Here is an 18,902-nt window from a genome sequence, read left to right on the forward strand (position 1 = left end):
TTATAAAGGTGTTTGCTCTTAAAAATCTTCAGTGATGGAGATTTCACAACCTCAGTACTCCAGTTGAGGCCTAATCGGCGCAGAGTAGAATGGAAAAACTACTACTTGTGTCTTGCTTACAATACTCCTGCTAATAAATTCCAGAATCATATTTGATTTTTTTGCAACAGTGTTACACTGTTGACTCATTTAGCTTGTGATTCACTAAAACCCCCAGATCCCTTTCTGCAGTACTCCTTCTGAGGCAGTCATTTCCCATTTTCTTTGTGTGTAACTGATGGTTCCTTCCTAAGTGGAGTACTTTGCATTTATCCTTTTTGAATTTCCTCCTATTTACTTCAGACCATTTCTCCAGTTTGTCCAAATCCTTTTGGGCTGTCGATTAATCTCAATTAACTCAAAAAAAAATTTATCGCGATTTAAAAAATTTGATAGTCATTAATCGCAGTTTTATTCGCACTGTTAAACAATAGACTACTGGTTGAAATTTATTAAATATTTTGGATGTTTTTCTACATTTTCAAATATATTTATTTTAATTAAAATAGAGAATACCAAGTGTACAGTGCTCACTTTATATTATTTTTATTACAAATATTTTCACTGTAAAAATAACAGGATTAGTATTTTTCAATTCACTTCACACAGGTACTGTAATGCAATCTCTTCATTGTGTAAGTGCCACTTAGAAATGTAAATTTTTTGTTACATAACTGCACTCCAAAACAAAACATTGTAAAACTTTAGAGCCTACAAGTCCACTCAGTCCTACTTCTTGTTCAGTCAATCGCTCAGACAAACAAGTTTATTTGCAGGAGATAATGCTGTCTGCTTCTTGTTTACGTTACCTGAAAGTGAGACCAGACATTCACATGGCACTGTTGTAGCTGGAGTCTCAAGTTATTTACATGACACATGCGCTAAAGATTCATATGTCCCGTCAGGCTTCAGTCGCTATTCCAGAGGACATGCGTCCATGCTGATGATGGATTCTGCTCAATAACGATCCAAACACTACGGACTGATGCATGTTCATTTTCATCATCTGAGTCAGAGGCCCGCTAGCAGAAGGTTGATTTGCTTTTTTGGTGGTTTGGATTCTGTAGTTTCCGCATCCGAGTGTTGCTCTTTTCGTATTTCTGAAAGCATGCTCCACACACCTCATCCCTCTCAGATTTTGGAAGGCACTTCAGATTCTTAAACTTTGGGTCAAGTGCTGTAGCTATTTTTAGAAATCTCACATTGATACCCTCTTTGTGTTTTGTCAAATCTGCAGTGAAAGTGTTCTTAAAATGAACAACATGTGCTGGGTCATCATGCGAGACTGCTATAACATGAAATATATGGCAGAATGCTGGTAAAACCTAGCAGAAGACATACAGTTCTTCCCCAAGGAGTTCAGTCACAAATTTAATTAATGCATTATTTTTTTAATGAGTGTCATCAGAATGGAAGCATGTCCTCTGGATTGGTGGCCGAAGCTTGAAGGGGCATACGAATGTTTTAGTATATCTGGCACGTAAATACCTTGCAACGCCAGTTACAAAAGTGCCATGCAAACACCTGTTTTCACTTTCTAGTGACATTATAAACAAGAAGCAGGCTGCATTATCTTCTGCAGATGTAAACAAACTTGTTTGTCTGAGCAATTGGCTGAACAAGAAGTAGCACTGAGTGGACTTGTAGGCTCTAAAGTTTTACATTGTTCTATTTTTATTTTTGAATGCAGTTATTTTTTGTTCATAATTCTACATTTGTAAGTTCAACTTCCATGATAGAGCTTGCACTACAGTACTTGTATTAGGTGAATTGAAAAATACGGCTTTTGTTTTTTGCAGTGCAAATATTTGTAATAAAAAATAAATATAAAGTGAGCACTATACACTTCGTATTCTGTGTTTATTTGAAAATGTAGAAAACATTAAAAAAATTAAGTAAAAGATATTCTATTATTGTTTAACAGCGCAATTAATCATGGTTAATTTTTTTTAATAACTTGAGAGCCCTAATTTTAATCCTATCCTCCAAAGCATTTGCAATTTCTCCCAGCTTGGTATCGTCTGCAAACTTTAACTGTACTCTGTATGCCACTATCTAAATCATTGATGAAGATATAGAACAGAACCGGACCTAGAACTAATCCCTGCGGGACCCCACTTGATATACGCTTCCAGCTTGACTGTTAACTACTGATAACTACTCTCTGGGAATGGTTTTCCAACCAGTTATGCACCAATCTCAGATCAGATTGTGATGTATCTAGGTTGGCAGCAGAGGCTGTGTGTAACTGGGGACAGTTCATTATTACCTTCTCAGCAACTTTGCCTATGAATCAGTGGTTAGTGACTGAACAGCAGTGAATGAAGCTGGCACTGAGTGTGGCTTTTTGAGAACAGGCTAGACAATAGCATGTTTCAGAATGGCTAGTTGAGCGCCCTCTCTGAAGAAGGTATTAACAATTTTTCAGCTACGAGCAATAGATTCCCATTATTTTGATTGTTCATGATGGGCATGCATCTAGCTTGCTTAAGTTTCCAGATAATGGTTTTGGAAGCTCTCTGCTACTAAGCACGATTGTGACAAAGTGGCTAAGTTTATGCTACATTTTGCTGTGGCGTGTGTATCCTTGAAGATAAAGAGATGTATCAGATTTACTCCATTTTTTCATAAAGTAGTGGAGAGTTCGTCATAGCAGGTTGTGGCTAGATCTGTGATGGAGAGGAGACAATTTGAGGGTTATAACTTAGTTGATTTTATGAACTGGAAAACTTCCCTGATGCTATACTTGTAGAGGAGGATCTCTTTGCCTTGTTCACTGCCACTGCATATGTTTGTACAAAAAAATTTGTACAAAATACTTTATTGTTTTTAAAGCAAATTGGCTTGTTTAATCTTACAATAAAACATAATCCTTGACTTTTTTCAGCATCTTTTACCAGGAGCGTAATGCTACGTTATAAAATAAATCCTTGGCCATACTGTTTTTCAGCCTTCAGAGGTATTTTCAATCCATTTTTAGCTGTGAATCTGTTGGAAAGAACAGGTATGATTGTGGTTGTTGGCACTGATATTTCACCCTCTTCCTTCCGTCTTATAGGTGGTCTCCCAGATAAGAAGTTTGATGTGGACAAACGAGCCATGAACCTTGGGGATTTTAATGATATAATGAGAAAGGATCGATCTGGGTTCCGTCCACCTAATTCCAAAGACATGGGAACCACAGATAGTGGGCCTTATTTCGAGAAGGTGAGATCAATCTGTATGGTTAAATGAAATCCACCACTGCATTCACATAAGGTCCCAATTTCTATATACTCCTTTGGGGGGGTAATAAACATCCAAAATAATGGAAGAGAATGTAATAGTACATGAAATAAGGTAAGATAGACATGCATATGTAGAGCGAACGTAGATGAAAAATTGAGCTGGGTTAAAGATACGTATGGATATATTAGAGTAGTCCTGAGAGTAATAAGTACAGTTCTGAAGAAAGATTATTTCTGAATACTACTCCACTCTTTTGCTGAGGAGGGAGAAGTCCATTTTGAACAGGTGCCAACAAAGTTCAGTGAAGAGGGCATCATAATGGTTCTTGTTTCTGTTTGGCTACTGACTGTACTTCTACACTCTAAAACTAAGTTTAAATCTAAATATATAGACAATCACAATTTTCCAAGACTCTTTCTTTCTGCTTTCATGTCTGCAAGTTATCTGAAGCATTCTTTCTAGATTAGACTGTATCATGTGCTGTGTTTGTCCATTTACTGTTGGTTTCCCTACATCTGTTGCAGTACCATCTCTTTCATATCTTTACCTATTTTAAATGGGCACTGTCAACCTTTTTAAAGCAATTAATATTTGAAATCTAAATTATGATTTGCAGAGGGTCCCTGGATTCAAAATGTTTATTTTAAATGCAGTTCGTTTGATTCAATAAAATGTGAAACAGGTAAAATGTTGTGGGCGTTCTCTGTCCAATAAACTTATTTTTTTAAAATGCATATTTTTAAACTACTACATTTTGGGGTAACAGGCCAAACACCAGCTTTATGAACTTCCTCTGCTGGTCTAATTAACGAACACCATTTGCAGAGGTGCATACTGTGGACACAAATTGGTGTGTGCAAACAGAAGTAAATAATAGGAACTCATTCTAGCTGTATCTGCTGCTTTAATGGAAATAATCCCTATCTGAGAAGGACAAAATTAGTAAAGGAAGAATTTTTCTATGCATCTAAGAGGTTTTTTAAAAATACCTTCACCTCTACAGAAATTGCTGACTGTGGCTCCTTAACCAAAAATCTCCAAATGCCAGCAGTTAAATTGAATCAGAAGTTTGCCCTTGTAATTATTGTTACAAACTACCTATGCTTATTCCTGATCACTCACAGTCCTCCTTTCTCTCCTTTTGCATTCTGTTGCTTCACTAACCAACTCCTGCTGATTGGCTAACTACTGCTTCAGCTGACTTTGCCTTTCTCCAATCAAGATGGGTGCCTTGGGGATGAGGCTCCTTGCTCTCCCTTCTCCCCTTCTCCCAGCTACAAGTTGTCTCCCTCTGGTTCCACACTACCTAATGTCAGCCTTGGGGCAATCGGCTCAGGGCTCAACCCCCAAAACTTCGCTGCTAGACAAGTAAGGAGGCCACCTTCTCAGATTTATTACTGCGTGGCTGCAACGTAGGCTTAATTCTGGTCAGCTGGTTTTCTTACAAGATTTATTGATCACTGACTACACAGTATAACGTATATTAACGTAGGTTTCAGATATGCTAACCCATCAATAATCTACCTTCCTTCCTATTGTCCAGTATATATTTATTTTGTTTTTTGTTGGCTTCTTCTTGCCTGCAACACAGGATGATCTCCTAGTCTTTCATTTTAAGAGTGGTTTGCTCCAAATTTGTCTTGGACTTTTTTTATACAGTGACTTATATGTGGAAATATGTTTAAAGGAGTTAGTTATTTTTCTAAAAAGACTCAGCAAGAATAAAAGGATAGGAGACTGATTCCTAGTTAGTAACTATTAGGCCATGTCCAGGGAAGAAATAATATATGCTTGCTGTACCTGGATAAAATAGTTGTAGGCAGTTAATTTATGCGTTATTGTGGCAGGATAGGTTGCAGGCATGCTATAAAATGGAGTAATGAGAACACTAGTATTTTAATGTACCATGAGAGATTTGTGTTTGTGTGTGTTCAGGACATAACCCAGAGAATGTGGGTAAATCTCCAGAAATCTGCTCAGAAATGGAATTAGACATAATTTTGAATTCTTTTTAGTACATCTGGTGATGTACTATTAATTATTAGTAAAGCTGGTCAGAAAATGGTAAGTATTTTCCATGAAAATTTTTGAAAAATGAAAAATATTCTTTAAAAAAAACAACAAAAACTGAATTTTTGTTCTTCGAGTGCTGGTCTCTGTGTGTATTCCACACATGGGTGCACATGTACTCCAGGCCCCGAGACCAGCAATTTGTAGCAAGTACTGTCTGCTGGTCCGCAGCGCGCAGTTGTTTTCCTCATTCTCCAAACTGAGGGCATAAAGGGTGGTGTGGCCCAATGCCTCTGCAGTTCCATTCATTCTTATTGTCAGATCATCTGAGTTGGAATTCTCTGTGTCTGCAGCTATGATTTTCCTGTACTTAAGCACCTGTAAATACATATTGTAAATAGTTTTTAGTAAGTTTAGATTTAATGTTTTAGTGTTTTTATAATTAGTTTATTCTTCTTGTAGAGAAGAACTATGCCAATAGTCCCAGGACTTAAAGAACTTTATCTCCTTCCCCCGTTCCTTCTCCATCAACAATGAATACCAGGGCTGCGTTTAGTGCCTTGGAGAGGCTCACATTGCCACCAAGTGCAGCTTCTGGTGCTCCTTCCTTCCTCGAACTTGTCATGGTTGAGAGCTCCATCTGTGAAATCCCTCATGGAGTAGACCACGAAGCCCTAGTCATATCCAAGCTAGGGGGACCCCCCTATACAGTGGTCTCAGATTTCAAGCATTGCTCTTCTGGATACAAGGTCTGGAGTAGACACCAAAACACTTAAGCCCAATAAACCCTCTCACAAGAGTAGGGACATGGCCATAGGCATAAGGACAGATCACTGTCCAGATCTACCTTTAAGAAAAAGGATCCCTTCCAGTCTCGGTCAAAGTCGGCTGAATCCTCGCATGCAGGTCCTAAGGAATTAGGTCCACACAGACCTTCTGTCAAAGAAGGAAAGGCACATAGGAAGAATGATCCATCAGTACCAGTTCTGGCTTCATCCCACAGACCAAAAGATTGGCAACTGTTGTCCCATATGGGATCCTCTGAGTAAGCAGACTGTTGGACACTGCAGATCTGTCAGTTCCCATGTCAAGGTCTCCTCAAACTCCAAGAAGGATGGCCATCGTAATGTCACTGGAGGATATTTTCATTCCACCCTGTTCACAAACTCCTCTTCTATTGGGCCGAGTCCTCCTTACAGACGTTTCTATACCCGAAGAACCCACCTTGAGGGGGAAGAGGAACCTCCCATGCTGCATCCACAAGTTGGACTATTCTCCCCACTGGTGCTTCCAGTAGAGCAGGACCCTACATTTTCAGAATGAATGCTCCATATGAGCCTGATGCTCCATATGAGGCTCCCTCTACCCTCCTCCACAAGGGAAACATGCCCAGACAGAGCCCACAGGAGGCCTTGGAGCTATCTTGGATATGACCACCCAGGGGACTGTTGATACCCTATGTCTTGCCCCCACTCCCTCAACCAGTTGACCCTTTCTGCTGGCCTTACTGTGCCCCGTGGGATCCATATAACAAATAGCCTAGATTTGTGCAAGAATCCCACTGACCCTTTTCTGCTAGCTGATACCAACCAGATCCTTTGGAGTTTGTGAAGGAAGAAGTCAAGCTGGATATGCTGGTCCCAATGGATGTGTCATCCTCCTCACCTGATGAGGCATCATCCCTTCCCTGCCTGATGACCACAGGCAGTATCAGGAGCTGTTACAGAGGGTAGCAACCAAGATACAGATACCTCTTGAGGAGCTCCAGGGCACACAGCGTGGTCCAATCAGACATCCTTCAACCTTCTGACCCTAATAAGGTGGCCCTCCTAGTCAACAAGGCCATTTTGGAACCCTCCAGATCTGTGTGGCATATCCCTGTCACCTGTGCCCCTACCCTTGAGGTTTGAAAAACAATATTCTGTGTCGGCTAAGTGGACAGAATTTTTTATTTATCCATCCACAGCCTAACTCCTTAGTGATACAGGCAGCTATAGAGAGGTCCAGGTCACCGCACCTCAAGTCTACTCTAACTGACAAGGGCGCTAAATGCATTGACTTCTTGAGGAGGAAAGTATTTTCACCAGCCAGTCTCCAATTCAAAGTTGCTAACTACCAGGCATTGTTAGGAGAGTATGATTTCCTAAATTATTCCAAAATTCTGGAATTTAGAGACCAATATCCTGAGGAGGACAGGACTCCATTCCAAGACCTTATTGATGAAGGCAGGCTGGTGGCTAAGACTTCACTTCAAGCAGCAGTGGACTCAGCTGACATTTGGTCTAAAACCGTTACCACAGCTGTAGTCATGAGCCATGAATCGTGGCTGCACTCTTCAGGGCTCCCTAGGGAGGTCCAGAATATCAGTGAGAATACTGACAATTCACTACACTGTCTTAAGGACTCTAGGACAACTCTCCACTCCTGGACATTTACACCCCAGCTCTGAAGGGGAAACACAACAAGCAAACCAATAGGCCCAAATATCCTTCCCCCCCCCGCCCCCAGCATTTTAGCTCCAGCACAGTAGGAACCACCATACAAAACAACAGAGGGTTCAAAGACTCAGATGCACCACTTCCTCCACCTCTAGGACAGCTGTGCCCACAGTCCAAGGGGTTCTTGTGATCTGATGCTCAAGGACTGCGTACCGATATTGATGCCATGCCACACTGCCCCCCCCCCCCCCCCAAATCTCTGGTGGCTGCCTTACCTACTTCACACACAACTGGAAGGCAATAACAGACAAGTGGATACTAGAGATCATTCACTCCAACTACCCAGTTGAGTTGATATCACCTGCCCACCACAAACCCCCTTCTCAGGGACCACTCTTATGAGGAGATCCTTCATCAGGAGGTGAACTCCTCCAAAAAGGGGTTATAGAGCAGATTGCCACCTCAACATCGAGAGGGGATTCTAGTTCCCATATTTCATAATTTCCAAGAAAAATGGAGGATGGGGACCAATTCTTGATATACACCAACTATACACCTTTATACACAATTAAAAATAATTCCCTCCCTGGAGGATAAGAGATGGTTTGTGGTCCTTGACATGAAAGATGCTTGCTTTTAGGTAGATATTCACCAGTCCCACAGAAGATTTCTTCAATTCATTTTTAGGGCAAGAGAAACACAAATTTAGAGTACTTCCATTCAGGCTGGTGATGGCACTCAGAGACCAATAATGTCACAAAAATCTTCTATGTGGTGGCAGCCCAGATGAGACATGATGGCTACACTATCTTCCTGTATCTGCATGTCTGGCTGCTAATGGGCAGATCAAGCCAGAAGGTCCAATCGACAATCTTATTCTTACTCCACTTTCTGACATTGCTGGAGGTCTGTGTAAATAAGCACTTTGACTCCTACAAGGACTATAGATTTCATAGGAGCAACCCTGGATATATCCTCAGAAAAAGCCAACGATCCTATAGACAAATTTCAGGTTACGAATAACTTGATAAACCAAATAACCCTCAGACCTTGCACCACAATCATGGTCTGCCTTTCCCTTCTAAGCCACATGGCTGCATGCGTGTACATAGCGCTATTTGCCAGACTCCACATTCGCTATCTGCAGGCCTGGCTTCAGTCTGTCTGCTCACCAGACAAGGACAACATGAATACCAGGGTAACAATCCCACTGAAAGTCAGATCCTCTCTCAGTGGTGGACGAAACTGGAGCAGGTGTGAGCAGGAGTCTCCTTTCTTCCACCCACCCTTGATGCATCCCTCATAGGATGGAGAGCATATACGGACAGTCACACTGTAAAAGGCACGTGGGAGGCCAGAATGCATATCAAGCTGCTGGAGATTAGAGCAGTTCACCTAGCCTGCAACAAATACCTCTCCCTCACATGATCTTGCCACATCCAAATAATGTGTGACCACATGACGACTGTCTCTTATATAAACAGGGTAAATAGACAGTGAATTATGGAACTAGTGCATCAAGAACCACATCATACTCTTAGCAACATACACACCAGGTGTGCAGAATACTCTGACAGACATTCTGAGCAAGCACTTTGCCATAGACTATGAATGAGAAATATGCAATTGTGTCATGACCAAAATCTTCACCCACGGAGCAACGTTATCTTGTGGCCTGTTGACCTCCCAAACAAACAAGAAATTTAATCTCTACTGTTCCAGAGCAGCATTAGGCTGAGACTTCGGGCACGATGCCTTTCTGTTGTCCTCAGTGGACCATCTGAGGTACACCTTTCCTCCCAGTGTGCAACTACCGTATGTTCTCTGCAAAATTCACCTTGACAGGCCAGGGTTATCCGTATCACACCCAATTGATATAGGCAGTTTTGGTTTCCAGACCTACTACAATGTCATCTTGTTCTCCCATCTCTATTTGACCCTTTCTGGATCTGTTAACTTAGGACCAGGGCAGGATCAGACATCCCAGCCCAGAGCCTCTTCATCTCACAGCCTGGCATTTGGATGGGCATCAGACCTGGAACATTCATGTCCAGAGGCCATCTGAACTAAACTCAGTCATAGTGGAAAAACCTCCACTAGAAAATGCTATCTAGCTAAATGGAGGTATTTCTCTACCTGCTCACAACAGAATCAGGTATCAACAGAATCAGTAGGTATCCATGTCATTTTAGACTATCTCCTGTCCCTACCAACCCATTAAAAGTCGGCAATCAATGCCTTTCATCCTCTGGTGGAGGGCTGCTCTATCTTTACTCACCCTACCACAGTTTGATTCTTGAAAGTCCTTATTAAGATCTTCCTGCCAGTGATGAAACGCGCACCACAGTGGGACCTCAACTTGGTACCATGATCTCTTACCAGACCACGTTTCAGACCAGTGGCCACCTGTTCCATGTCACACCTCTCCATGACAATTACCTAATCTTAGTTGCTGTCACACTGGGAACACTTGTGACAGAACCGCCGTACATCGTATTTCATAGAGAAAAGGCCTTCTTTCATCTCCACCAGATATTCATCCCCAAGGTAATTTCAGAGTTTCATATGACCCAGCCTATTCACTTACCAGTGTTCTTCCCTAAGCCTCATGTTTCCAATGAGGAAGAGAGGCTGCAGTCTCTCAATGTCAGACGGGCCTTGGCCTTTTATCTACAAAGAACAAAACCAATGAGGAAAACACAGATACTGTTTGCTGCTTTAGCAGAGCGATCATGACATCAGCCCAGAGACTCACTGAGTGGATCTCTGGAAGCCTCATTCTGTGTCATCAGCTAACACACATTCCTCCCCAGGATGGTGTGAGGGCCCACTCTGTGGGAGCACAGGCAACCTCAATGGCATCTCTTGCCAGTACTGGACATTTGTAAGGCAGGTGCCTGGAGCTCCATCCACACCTTTACAAAGTATTACACCCTGGTTCAGGCTTCCTCAACAGATGGAGGTGTGGGGACAGCAGTGTTACAGTCATCTATACCAACTGCATCCTCGCACCCGCCTCTTTATTTGACTGTTGCTTACTAATCACCCACATATAGAATACAGATAGGGACTAGCACTCAAAGAAGAAATGGAAGTTACTTACCTGTAACTGGTGGTAGTTCTAGTTGTATGGTCCCTATCTGTATTCCACTACCCACCCTCCTTCCCCTCTGCTTTGGATCCTGTGTGATTTGTGGTAAGGGAAGGAACTGGAGAGGCATTGGTCTGTGCCTCGTTTATGCCCTCAGTTCGGAGCATGAGGAGAGCAACTTGCACATCTGTGAACCAATGGTTACTATTTGCTACAAATCTCCAGTCTCAGACACAGAGTGTACGCATACCCCCACATGTGAAATACAGATAGGGACCACACATCTCAAAGAACCTCCAGTTACAGGTAAGTAACCTCCTTTTTATTTATGTATTTATGTATGTATTTATTTATTTATGTATTTTTCATTAAAAACAAAAGCACAAACACTAATTTTCCATGAAAATTTTAATGTGGGGGGGAGGGGGGGAAGAAGGCCATTTTTTGGTCAAAGTAAATTTTTCAGATGAAAAATTTGACCAGCTTTAATTATTTTAAGGCAATGGTGGACAGCAGAAGGCCTGCAGGTTATATAAACAATAGACATACTTGTTTTAGTGACAGCTGTTTCCTGGATCTTCAACCAACTCTGTCTCAGACCTTTCATAATGCAATAGTCAAGATGACTTAGTGACAAAATACTGCTTAGCAACTTTTAAGTAGGAGAATGTTCTAGGACATACTATTTGTTTTCTCTGAGCCTCACTTTCCATATCTGTAAAATGGGATAATCAACTTTTAACCAACTGTGTAAAGCAGTTGTCATCAAAGGGTAGATCACGATCAACGAGTCGATCCTGGAGCCTCTGCCAGTCGATTGTGATCTCCAGCTGCTAAAAGTCTGGCGGCGCAGTGGGGCTAAGGCAGGGGCCACAGAGACATGCCAGCCACTTCTGGGACTGGTGTGAGGCCAGGGCAGGTAGAGAGCCTGCCTTAGCCCCGCTACGCCGCTGACTGGGAGCCGCCTGTAGTACGCACCTCCTGGCCAGAGCCTGCACCCAAACTCCTTCCCAGACCCCGTACCCCCTTCCCCCATCTCAACCCCCTGAGCCCGCACCCAAACTCCCTCCCAGAGCTTGTACCCCTCCCACACCCCAACACTGTGCCCCAGCCCGGAGCCCCCTCCAACACCCAAACTCCCTCCCAGAGCCCACACCCCTCACCTCCTCCTGCACCACAATCTCCTGCCCCAGGCTCAGCCCTGATCCCTCTCCCATACCCCGAACCTCTCGGCTCCAGTCCAGAACCTACACCCCCTCCCACACTCCAACCCCCTGCCCTAGCCCAGTGAAAGTGAGTGAGGGTGGGAGAGAGCGAGCGATGGAGGGAGGGGGAATGGAGTGAGTGGGGCGGGGGAGATCCTGGATTGATCTTAAATTCAAAAAGTGATCTTGTGCATAAAAAGGTTTGAGACCACTGGTGTAAAGTGTATTGAGATCCTTGGATGAAAAGTACAATGTAAATGTGGAGGAAGAGGCTGTATTTCAAAAACTTAGTTTATAAAGAGACTTAAACGGGGGGGGGGGGAGGGGGAGGGACAATAAAGTGGATTGAATTATTCAATCAGGCATGAGGGTATTCTCTGTAGTAAAATATTCTTGCAATACTCTTAGCAAACAGCTAACAGCACAGAAATCCATTAGCCTAAGGGATGAAAATTTTAACTGACTCACCATTATTTTAATTTTATAGGCTGGCAATCATGGTTTATTTGGAAACAGCACAGCACAATCGAGGGGCATGCACACACCAGTGCAGCCATTAAACGCTTCCCCCAATATCCGGGCACAAGTGCCTCCCCAGTTTCTTTCCCCCCAGGTAAGCAGTTTAACATTTTTGGTTTCTTACAAGGTACAAGTCTTACAGCATTTACAGTACATGTTTTAAGTCTTTTCACATGCCAACTTGGTGTGAACCTGACATATTTTACTAGTGGAACCCTTAGATTTTGTTTGAAATTTTCCATTGTGATTTGGGATTTCAGTGCTTTGCAGACTGGAATCCTTTCTTACATTCCAATGGGAGCTCAGTGTGAGAATGTTTACTGCCCCTTTTTTTATCTTCAGTGTAAGCTCATAAGTCCTGAGTTCCATACTGATTCTTTACAAGATGATTTTTAAAAAAAAAATTTCTACTAGAGGGATGCACACTTCATAGTTCGTGTAGGCTGAGCTTATTGCATGCACCAAGGCCTCTTTGCATCCCTCCTCACCCCCTTCCCCCACAAGCTTCCTATTTGCCACCTTCTCATACCCCTCTATTTCAGTACTCCCTCCAACTCTCCCCAGTCTCCCCCTTAGGGGTTCTATATGCGCCCCCTCTCCCCTCCCCCCCCCATTCCCTTTCCTACCATACCAGGGTTCCTCAGTCTTCCTCTTGCCAGGTGTTCCATGTGTGCCCACATTCTCTCTTCCCCCCCCATGTCAGGGGTCCTGTGTGCGCCCCACTTTCCCTCTTCCCCCATATCAGTCTCTGTCATTCTCTCCCCATGGCAGGGGCTCAGTACAACCCTTACTACCCTCTTCCTGTGCATGCCAGGATCTCTGTCTGCCTCCATTCCGACCTTCCCTTATACTAAAGCCTCCCAGTCTCCCCTCACTAGATGTGTGCCCCCTTTCCCTCTTCCCCCATACCAGGTTCCTCCAGTCTCCCCTCTCCCCAAGTCTGGGCTGGGTGCATGCCCCCATTCCTCCTATGCCACCCACCATCTTCCTAACTGATAAACAGGTCATTGAAGGCATCAGCTTGTTAGTCTAGTGTAGAGATGAGATGGGGTATAATGTTAGGAGGGATTAATGAATGCCATCAATCAGCTTGAAGTATAAGAGTTGCAGAGGTGCTTGAAACTGTGGCTATGCTAAAGTACTGGCAGGAGCTTTGTGTCTCTCTGTCTCTCCTCCCCTTCCCCCCCACTCCCTTTTTTATTTTGCCCCTTTTGGCTTTCCAATTTTCCCCAAAATCAATAAGGTTCTGGTCATTAATGCCTAGAACATTCCTTGAAATTCTGGAATTGATCAGATGTGGCATTCAAAATTCTCGTTTCATCCACACTGAGAAATGCCATTGAGTAAAGTGTAGGGCCTTCTTAAGCTTGACCAGTTAATGTGAGATACAAGATCAGCCAAATTTTTTTACCTAAGCATGAAAAGGGTCTCTCTACTTCAACCATGCTTGCTTTCCAGCCTCCTGAGTATGTGGCTCAGTAAAGGACTGGACTTGAGAAAGAAAACTGGGCAGTTTACTTATAGCCCAGATTTCTCAGGGCTCAAGCTTACCAAACATGCACATCTCCTTTGTTCTCCCTTTGCTTTGGGCTCTGTTAAGGCTTTTTGGAAACTTTGAATGCTTGGAGGAGATGGAGCTCGCCTGTGAATAGGGAAGTGAACTCTTGGCACCAGGAACAAAGTTACTGGCTCTCATGCCAACTTCAGCTCCTTTTCTTTTCTACATCTCCAGAAAAAACCCCAACCCAGACTTACTCAGTTGTTGGAGTTCAATGTGATGATACAGTGTCATGGTTCCTGGTTGGTTACACGTGTGCAAAGGTTTCCAGTTCAATGCACTTTTCAAAACATACCTTCCTATTGGGTGTGTGTAGTGTTAAATATTGTCAGTTACCTGAATTATGTATTCTGTTCAAGCCAGAAGTTAACTACTTCTTCAAGTAACATCCCTATTGGGGCTCCACTTCAGGTGTGCATGCGCCTCTCAAGCTCTTGGTGGGAGATTTTCAGTTAGCAGCATCTGTTCAGCCCACACATGTGCCCGATGCCTCCTAGTACTGGATACCGTGCTATATAGGGGTGCACAGGCGAACCGCCCTCAGTTTCTTCTCAACCACCTTGGTCTGAAACAGAACCCTAGCATGTCTGCCTTGAGTGTGCCTCGGCTTTTCTAATATTTCTATAGTGGTTAAGATAGTTTTTGTAGTGTTAGTATAGTTATAGTTAAATAAGTAATGAAAGGATTGTTTTATTCTACTCTTCCCTCTGGGAGACTTATTTTTTTTTCCTGCCAGGACATGTCTGGCTCTCCAGGAGAGGCAACGTCGAAACCTGCTGATGGCCACTCTATTTTAATGTGTCCATTGCTTGGGGAAGTCCCACATCTCCCAGAAGTGCATGGGAGATCAAACTCAGACTGCTAATGATGGAACACTCCCTTTAGCCAGCTTCTGAGTCAGGTCAGGAAGGCTCCCCCATTACATCAGCCTCTGGACAGATCCAGTGCCCCTTCTACTTTGGTGCAAGCTTCCCTTAAGAAAGGGAAGATTTACAGTCTGCAGAGTCTTGACCTCTCCACTCAGTACAATTGAACTGAAGGCCTCCTCCTCCAAAACTGGTGGAGTCATAAAGTCCTGGAGCACAAAGGAGTGACACAGCTCTGATAGGGCCAAGGTACTTTCTACCAGCTTGGAGGACAAGCATAGACATTTGCGACTAGTACTGTTGAGGTCAGCCCAGCCATTGGTACCCAGGCACGCAGCACCCTCGGCACCAAGCAAGCAGTGGTCCTCAGACACATTGGCCTCTACTTCAGTATGCCCACCGTCAGCAGTACTGTCTGCTTTGGTGACCTTGGCCTCGGCTACCGCATTGATACCAATCCTCACTTTGGTGTCACAGGAGTTCAGATATACTGAAGACCTCTCAATAACAGATGAACCCCGCCCTTCATGGGTACTGAAATCTCTTGGTACCAAGACTGATCTCTGGACTACAATCTTCCAGTACTGCAGGACTGTCCACCTTTTTCTGCAGGTGCTCCTCCTTTGGATGAGATGGAGGAGAATGAAAGAGACTTCCAGTTGGTCTCCTCTGTTTCTGTTTGGGGTTCTCTTCAGGAACCCATTCTCTGAAAGTCATAGGGAAGATCAGGTTCATTATCAAGGGTGGTAGAACCAACCCTGCATGCTACCTCCACTTCTGAATGGGCCCCCTTAATAGCCACATTGGGACTCCTGGGCTGCCTATTGATAGCAATTTGCCAGACCACTGGTAGTGTCTCATTCGGAGGCCAGAGTTGTACAGTCCTCTCCTCCCCAAGCAGCCCTCCCACTGGAGGAGACATTGGAGGAGCAGGAAGCTAGGGCGGATAAGGAGGCCATCCCTCATACACGTATGTCATCCTCGTCTCTGGATTGAGGCGGTTATGCCTGTACCACCATCCTTGGTCTTAGATGCTGCGGTCACACTGGTGCCAGGTCCATCTCCATGGTGGTTGTCATGTTCAGGAAATAATGGCTCCATCTCTGTGTTTCCAAGAGAAGTACAGAACACTGTGGATGACCTCCCCTTCGATGGTCGTAAACTGTTCTTGGAAACCATAGGTGAGTCCTTGCACACTCTGTGAAACAGCCCTAAGAGGTCTTTTAATCTCTGAGCATATATAGACATTAGAATAAGAAAAGGTTTAGTAGGTCAGAGACTGCCCAGAGAGCACATCTGACTCAGTATTCCAGGTTCCATAACTCCACCGTACCTCCCAGAAAGAGAGAGATTTCACAGAAAGAGGGCTGCTCATCTGCTCTTCATGACCACTCAGCCATCTTCAAGGCAACAGTTTTGATGGGTTGGTCAAGAGTTTGAATCTTCCCTCACCTCTGGATTTACACCTGTGCCCATTAACCCACCCCCACCCCCAATTGGAGACCTCCTTGCCTATTGCCAACATGCTTGGAGGCAGATCGGTACAGACAGGTAGGTCATGACATCGGGTTATACCATCCATTTTACATCACTCTCTCTCTTCCAACCCTCTTTCCCGTCCCTCTTCAGGGACCATTCTCAAGAGCTTTCATTGAGACAAGAAGTGAACTCTGTCCTTCAATTAGGAGCAATAGACCTGATTCTTTCTCCTCCTAATGAGGGCAGGGAATTTTACCTGAAGGATTTCCTTGTGTCAAAGAAGGATGGAGGGTGGAGACTGATCTTAGATCTAAGACTTCTAAACAAGTTCATAAAGTTTCAAAAGTTCAGGATGGTGACTCTTGCAACTGTTGTTCCTTCACTAGAGAAAGGGGATTGGCGTTCAGCCCTTCAACCTACAAGATGCCTATTGCCATAGAACACTATATCTATCATACAGGAAATACCTACACTTCACTATAGCCCATGGTCATTTCCAATACTGATTCTTCCCTTCAGTCTTTCCTTGGCCCCAGCGGTGTTCTCAAAAGTCCTGACAGCAGTGGCTGCTTACCTCTGACAAGAAGCGATCCTAGTCTTCCTGTACCTCAATAACTGGCTACTCAAGAGTCATTCCTACAAAACAGTGCTATCTTCCTCTTAAATGGCCCTCACTCTCTTTCAGGAGTTGGGTCTGAAGCTGAATGTAAAAATGTCAACATTAACCCCTGTACAGAAGATACAGCTTATAGAGGCATATTTGGACTTCCTGACTGCCTAACTTCCCTGAACCTTGTCAGGTCTGGTACAGGCAGTTCAGGGGAGCCCTCGAACCACAATAAGGAACTGTCTTCAGCTCCAGGAACATATGGCAGCTTCCACCATTGTGACCGATCACACAAGGCTACATCTCTGCTGCTTCCAGGGTTGACTCAGAATGACCTGTTCTCCAGTAAGAACAATTTGGACTGACAGGTGACAGCTCTACAAGCAAGGTACTCTTAGACTGGTGGAAGGATCAGCTCAGCCTCTGAGAAGGCATTCCTTTTTGTCAGCTAATCCCATCAGTGACTTTAACAACAGATGCAATCACTGTTGGAATGGGCAAACCACCTTAGTACCCTCACGACAAAGGGCAGATGGACAACCCAAGAAACAAGTCTCCACATCAACCTGTGCTGTCAGAAATGCGTGCCTTCATTTCCTACCCCTCATCAGAGACAAATCAATCAGGGTCATGATGGAAAATGTATCCTGCATGGTTTATATCAACAAGCAGGGAGGAGCAAATTCCCCCTCCCTGTGCTCTGAAGCCATGAAACTCTCTGGAATTAGTGCATAGCTTGTAAGATCCAAATTTCAGTGCACTACCTCCCAGGTGTTCAGAACACCACACCTAATGTCCTCAGTAGACACTTCTCACAGGATTGCAAATGGGAGCTAGACACTCAGATGCTCCACAGCATATTCCTGAAAAGAGCAACTGCCAGAGTGCCTCTCTCTGCCATCTCCAGGAACAGGAAGTGCCCTCTTTTTAGCTCAAGAGGTGGTCTGGGCCACCAGTCCTTGGGAGATGTCTATCTTGGAAAAGGGTTTTTTGTACTATGCATTTCTTCTAATGGTGCTGATACAGGAGGTAATGATGATGAACAAGGTGACAGGACAGATCCAGAGTTATCCTTAGAATGCCAACCTGGCCAAGACAAGTTTGCACCATTACTTGCTTCACCTGTGTCCAGATGTCATTCGAGCTCCGGACCATTCCTCATCTCCTGTCACAGGACGAGTGTTTTGTGCTTCATCCCATCCTAGCGGTTCTCCGCTTCAGGGCATGGCTCCTCGATGATTCATGGAGTTAGATTCCTCCTGCTCTGTGGAAGTACAACAACAGTGCTCTGTTACTGAATAATAGAAAAAGATCAACCCATATTACTTACCTGCAGAAATGAAATAAATTCTTCCATTGGTATTGTCATTGCTGTCTCCTGCCTGATTCAGTGACACTTTCAATCATCCTGGATTACCTGTTGGATCTAAAGAAATTGGGGTTATCAGTTAGTTCAGTTAAGATCCATTTGGCCACAGTATCAGGCTTTCATCCGCTGGTAGAACAATTCTCCATATTTGCTCATCCAGTATTGTCTAGGTTTATTAAGGTTTGGGAAATATCTGTTCACAGATTAGGAACTCTACCCCAACCTGGTACCTCAGCCTGCCACTCAGTTACCTTATGAGACCTTCATTCAAACCAGTAGCAGCCTGTTCTCTGTTGCATTTATCTATGAAGACAGCCTTTTTAGTAACCATCATGTCAACCCATAGAGTTGGAAAGGTTAGAGCCTTGATGACAGAATCGTCCCCCCCCCCACACACACACACACACCTTTACGATATTCTTTAAGGACAAGGTCTCTCTACATCCACGTTAATCAATCCATTCATTTACCAGTGTTTTTCCCAAAGCCCCAT

At 43.9% G+C, this 18,902-nt stretch overlaps 1 protein-coding gene across 2 annotated transcripts in view; it reads left to right on the forward strand.

Annotated features, from left to right (window-relative positions):
- The window catches only part of TNRC6B (trinucleotide repeat containing adaptor 6B), a 226,106-nt gene that overhangs the window by 192,049 nt on the left and 15,155 nt on the right, over positions 1 to 18,902 (forward strand). For both annotated transcript variants that reach the window (XM_074941640.1, XM_074941633.1), the window contains 3 exons: positions 3,098 to 3,246; positions 4,465 to 4,635; positions 12,499 to 12,624. In XM_074941640.1, the coding sequence (XP_074797741.1) occupies positions 3,098 to 3,246; positions 4,465 to 4,635; positions 12,499 to 12,624 (446 nt within the window). The remainder of the gene's footprint in view (positions 1 to 3,097; positions 3,247 to 4,464; positions 4,636 to 12,498; positions 12,625 to 18,902) is intronic.

Source organism: Natator depressus, chromosome 1, assembly GCF_965152275.1.
Source record: "Natator depressus isolate rNatDep1 chromosome 1, rNatDep2.hap1, whole genome shotgun sequence".
Lineage (NCBI taxonomy): Eukaryota > Metazoa > Chordata > Testudines > Cheloniidae > Natator > Natator depressus.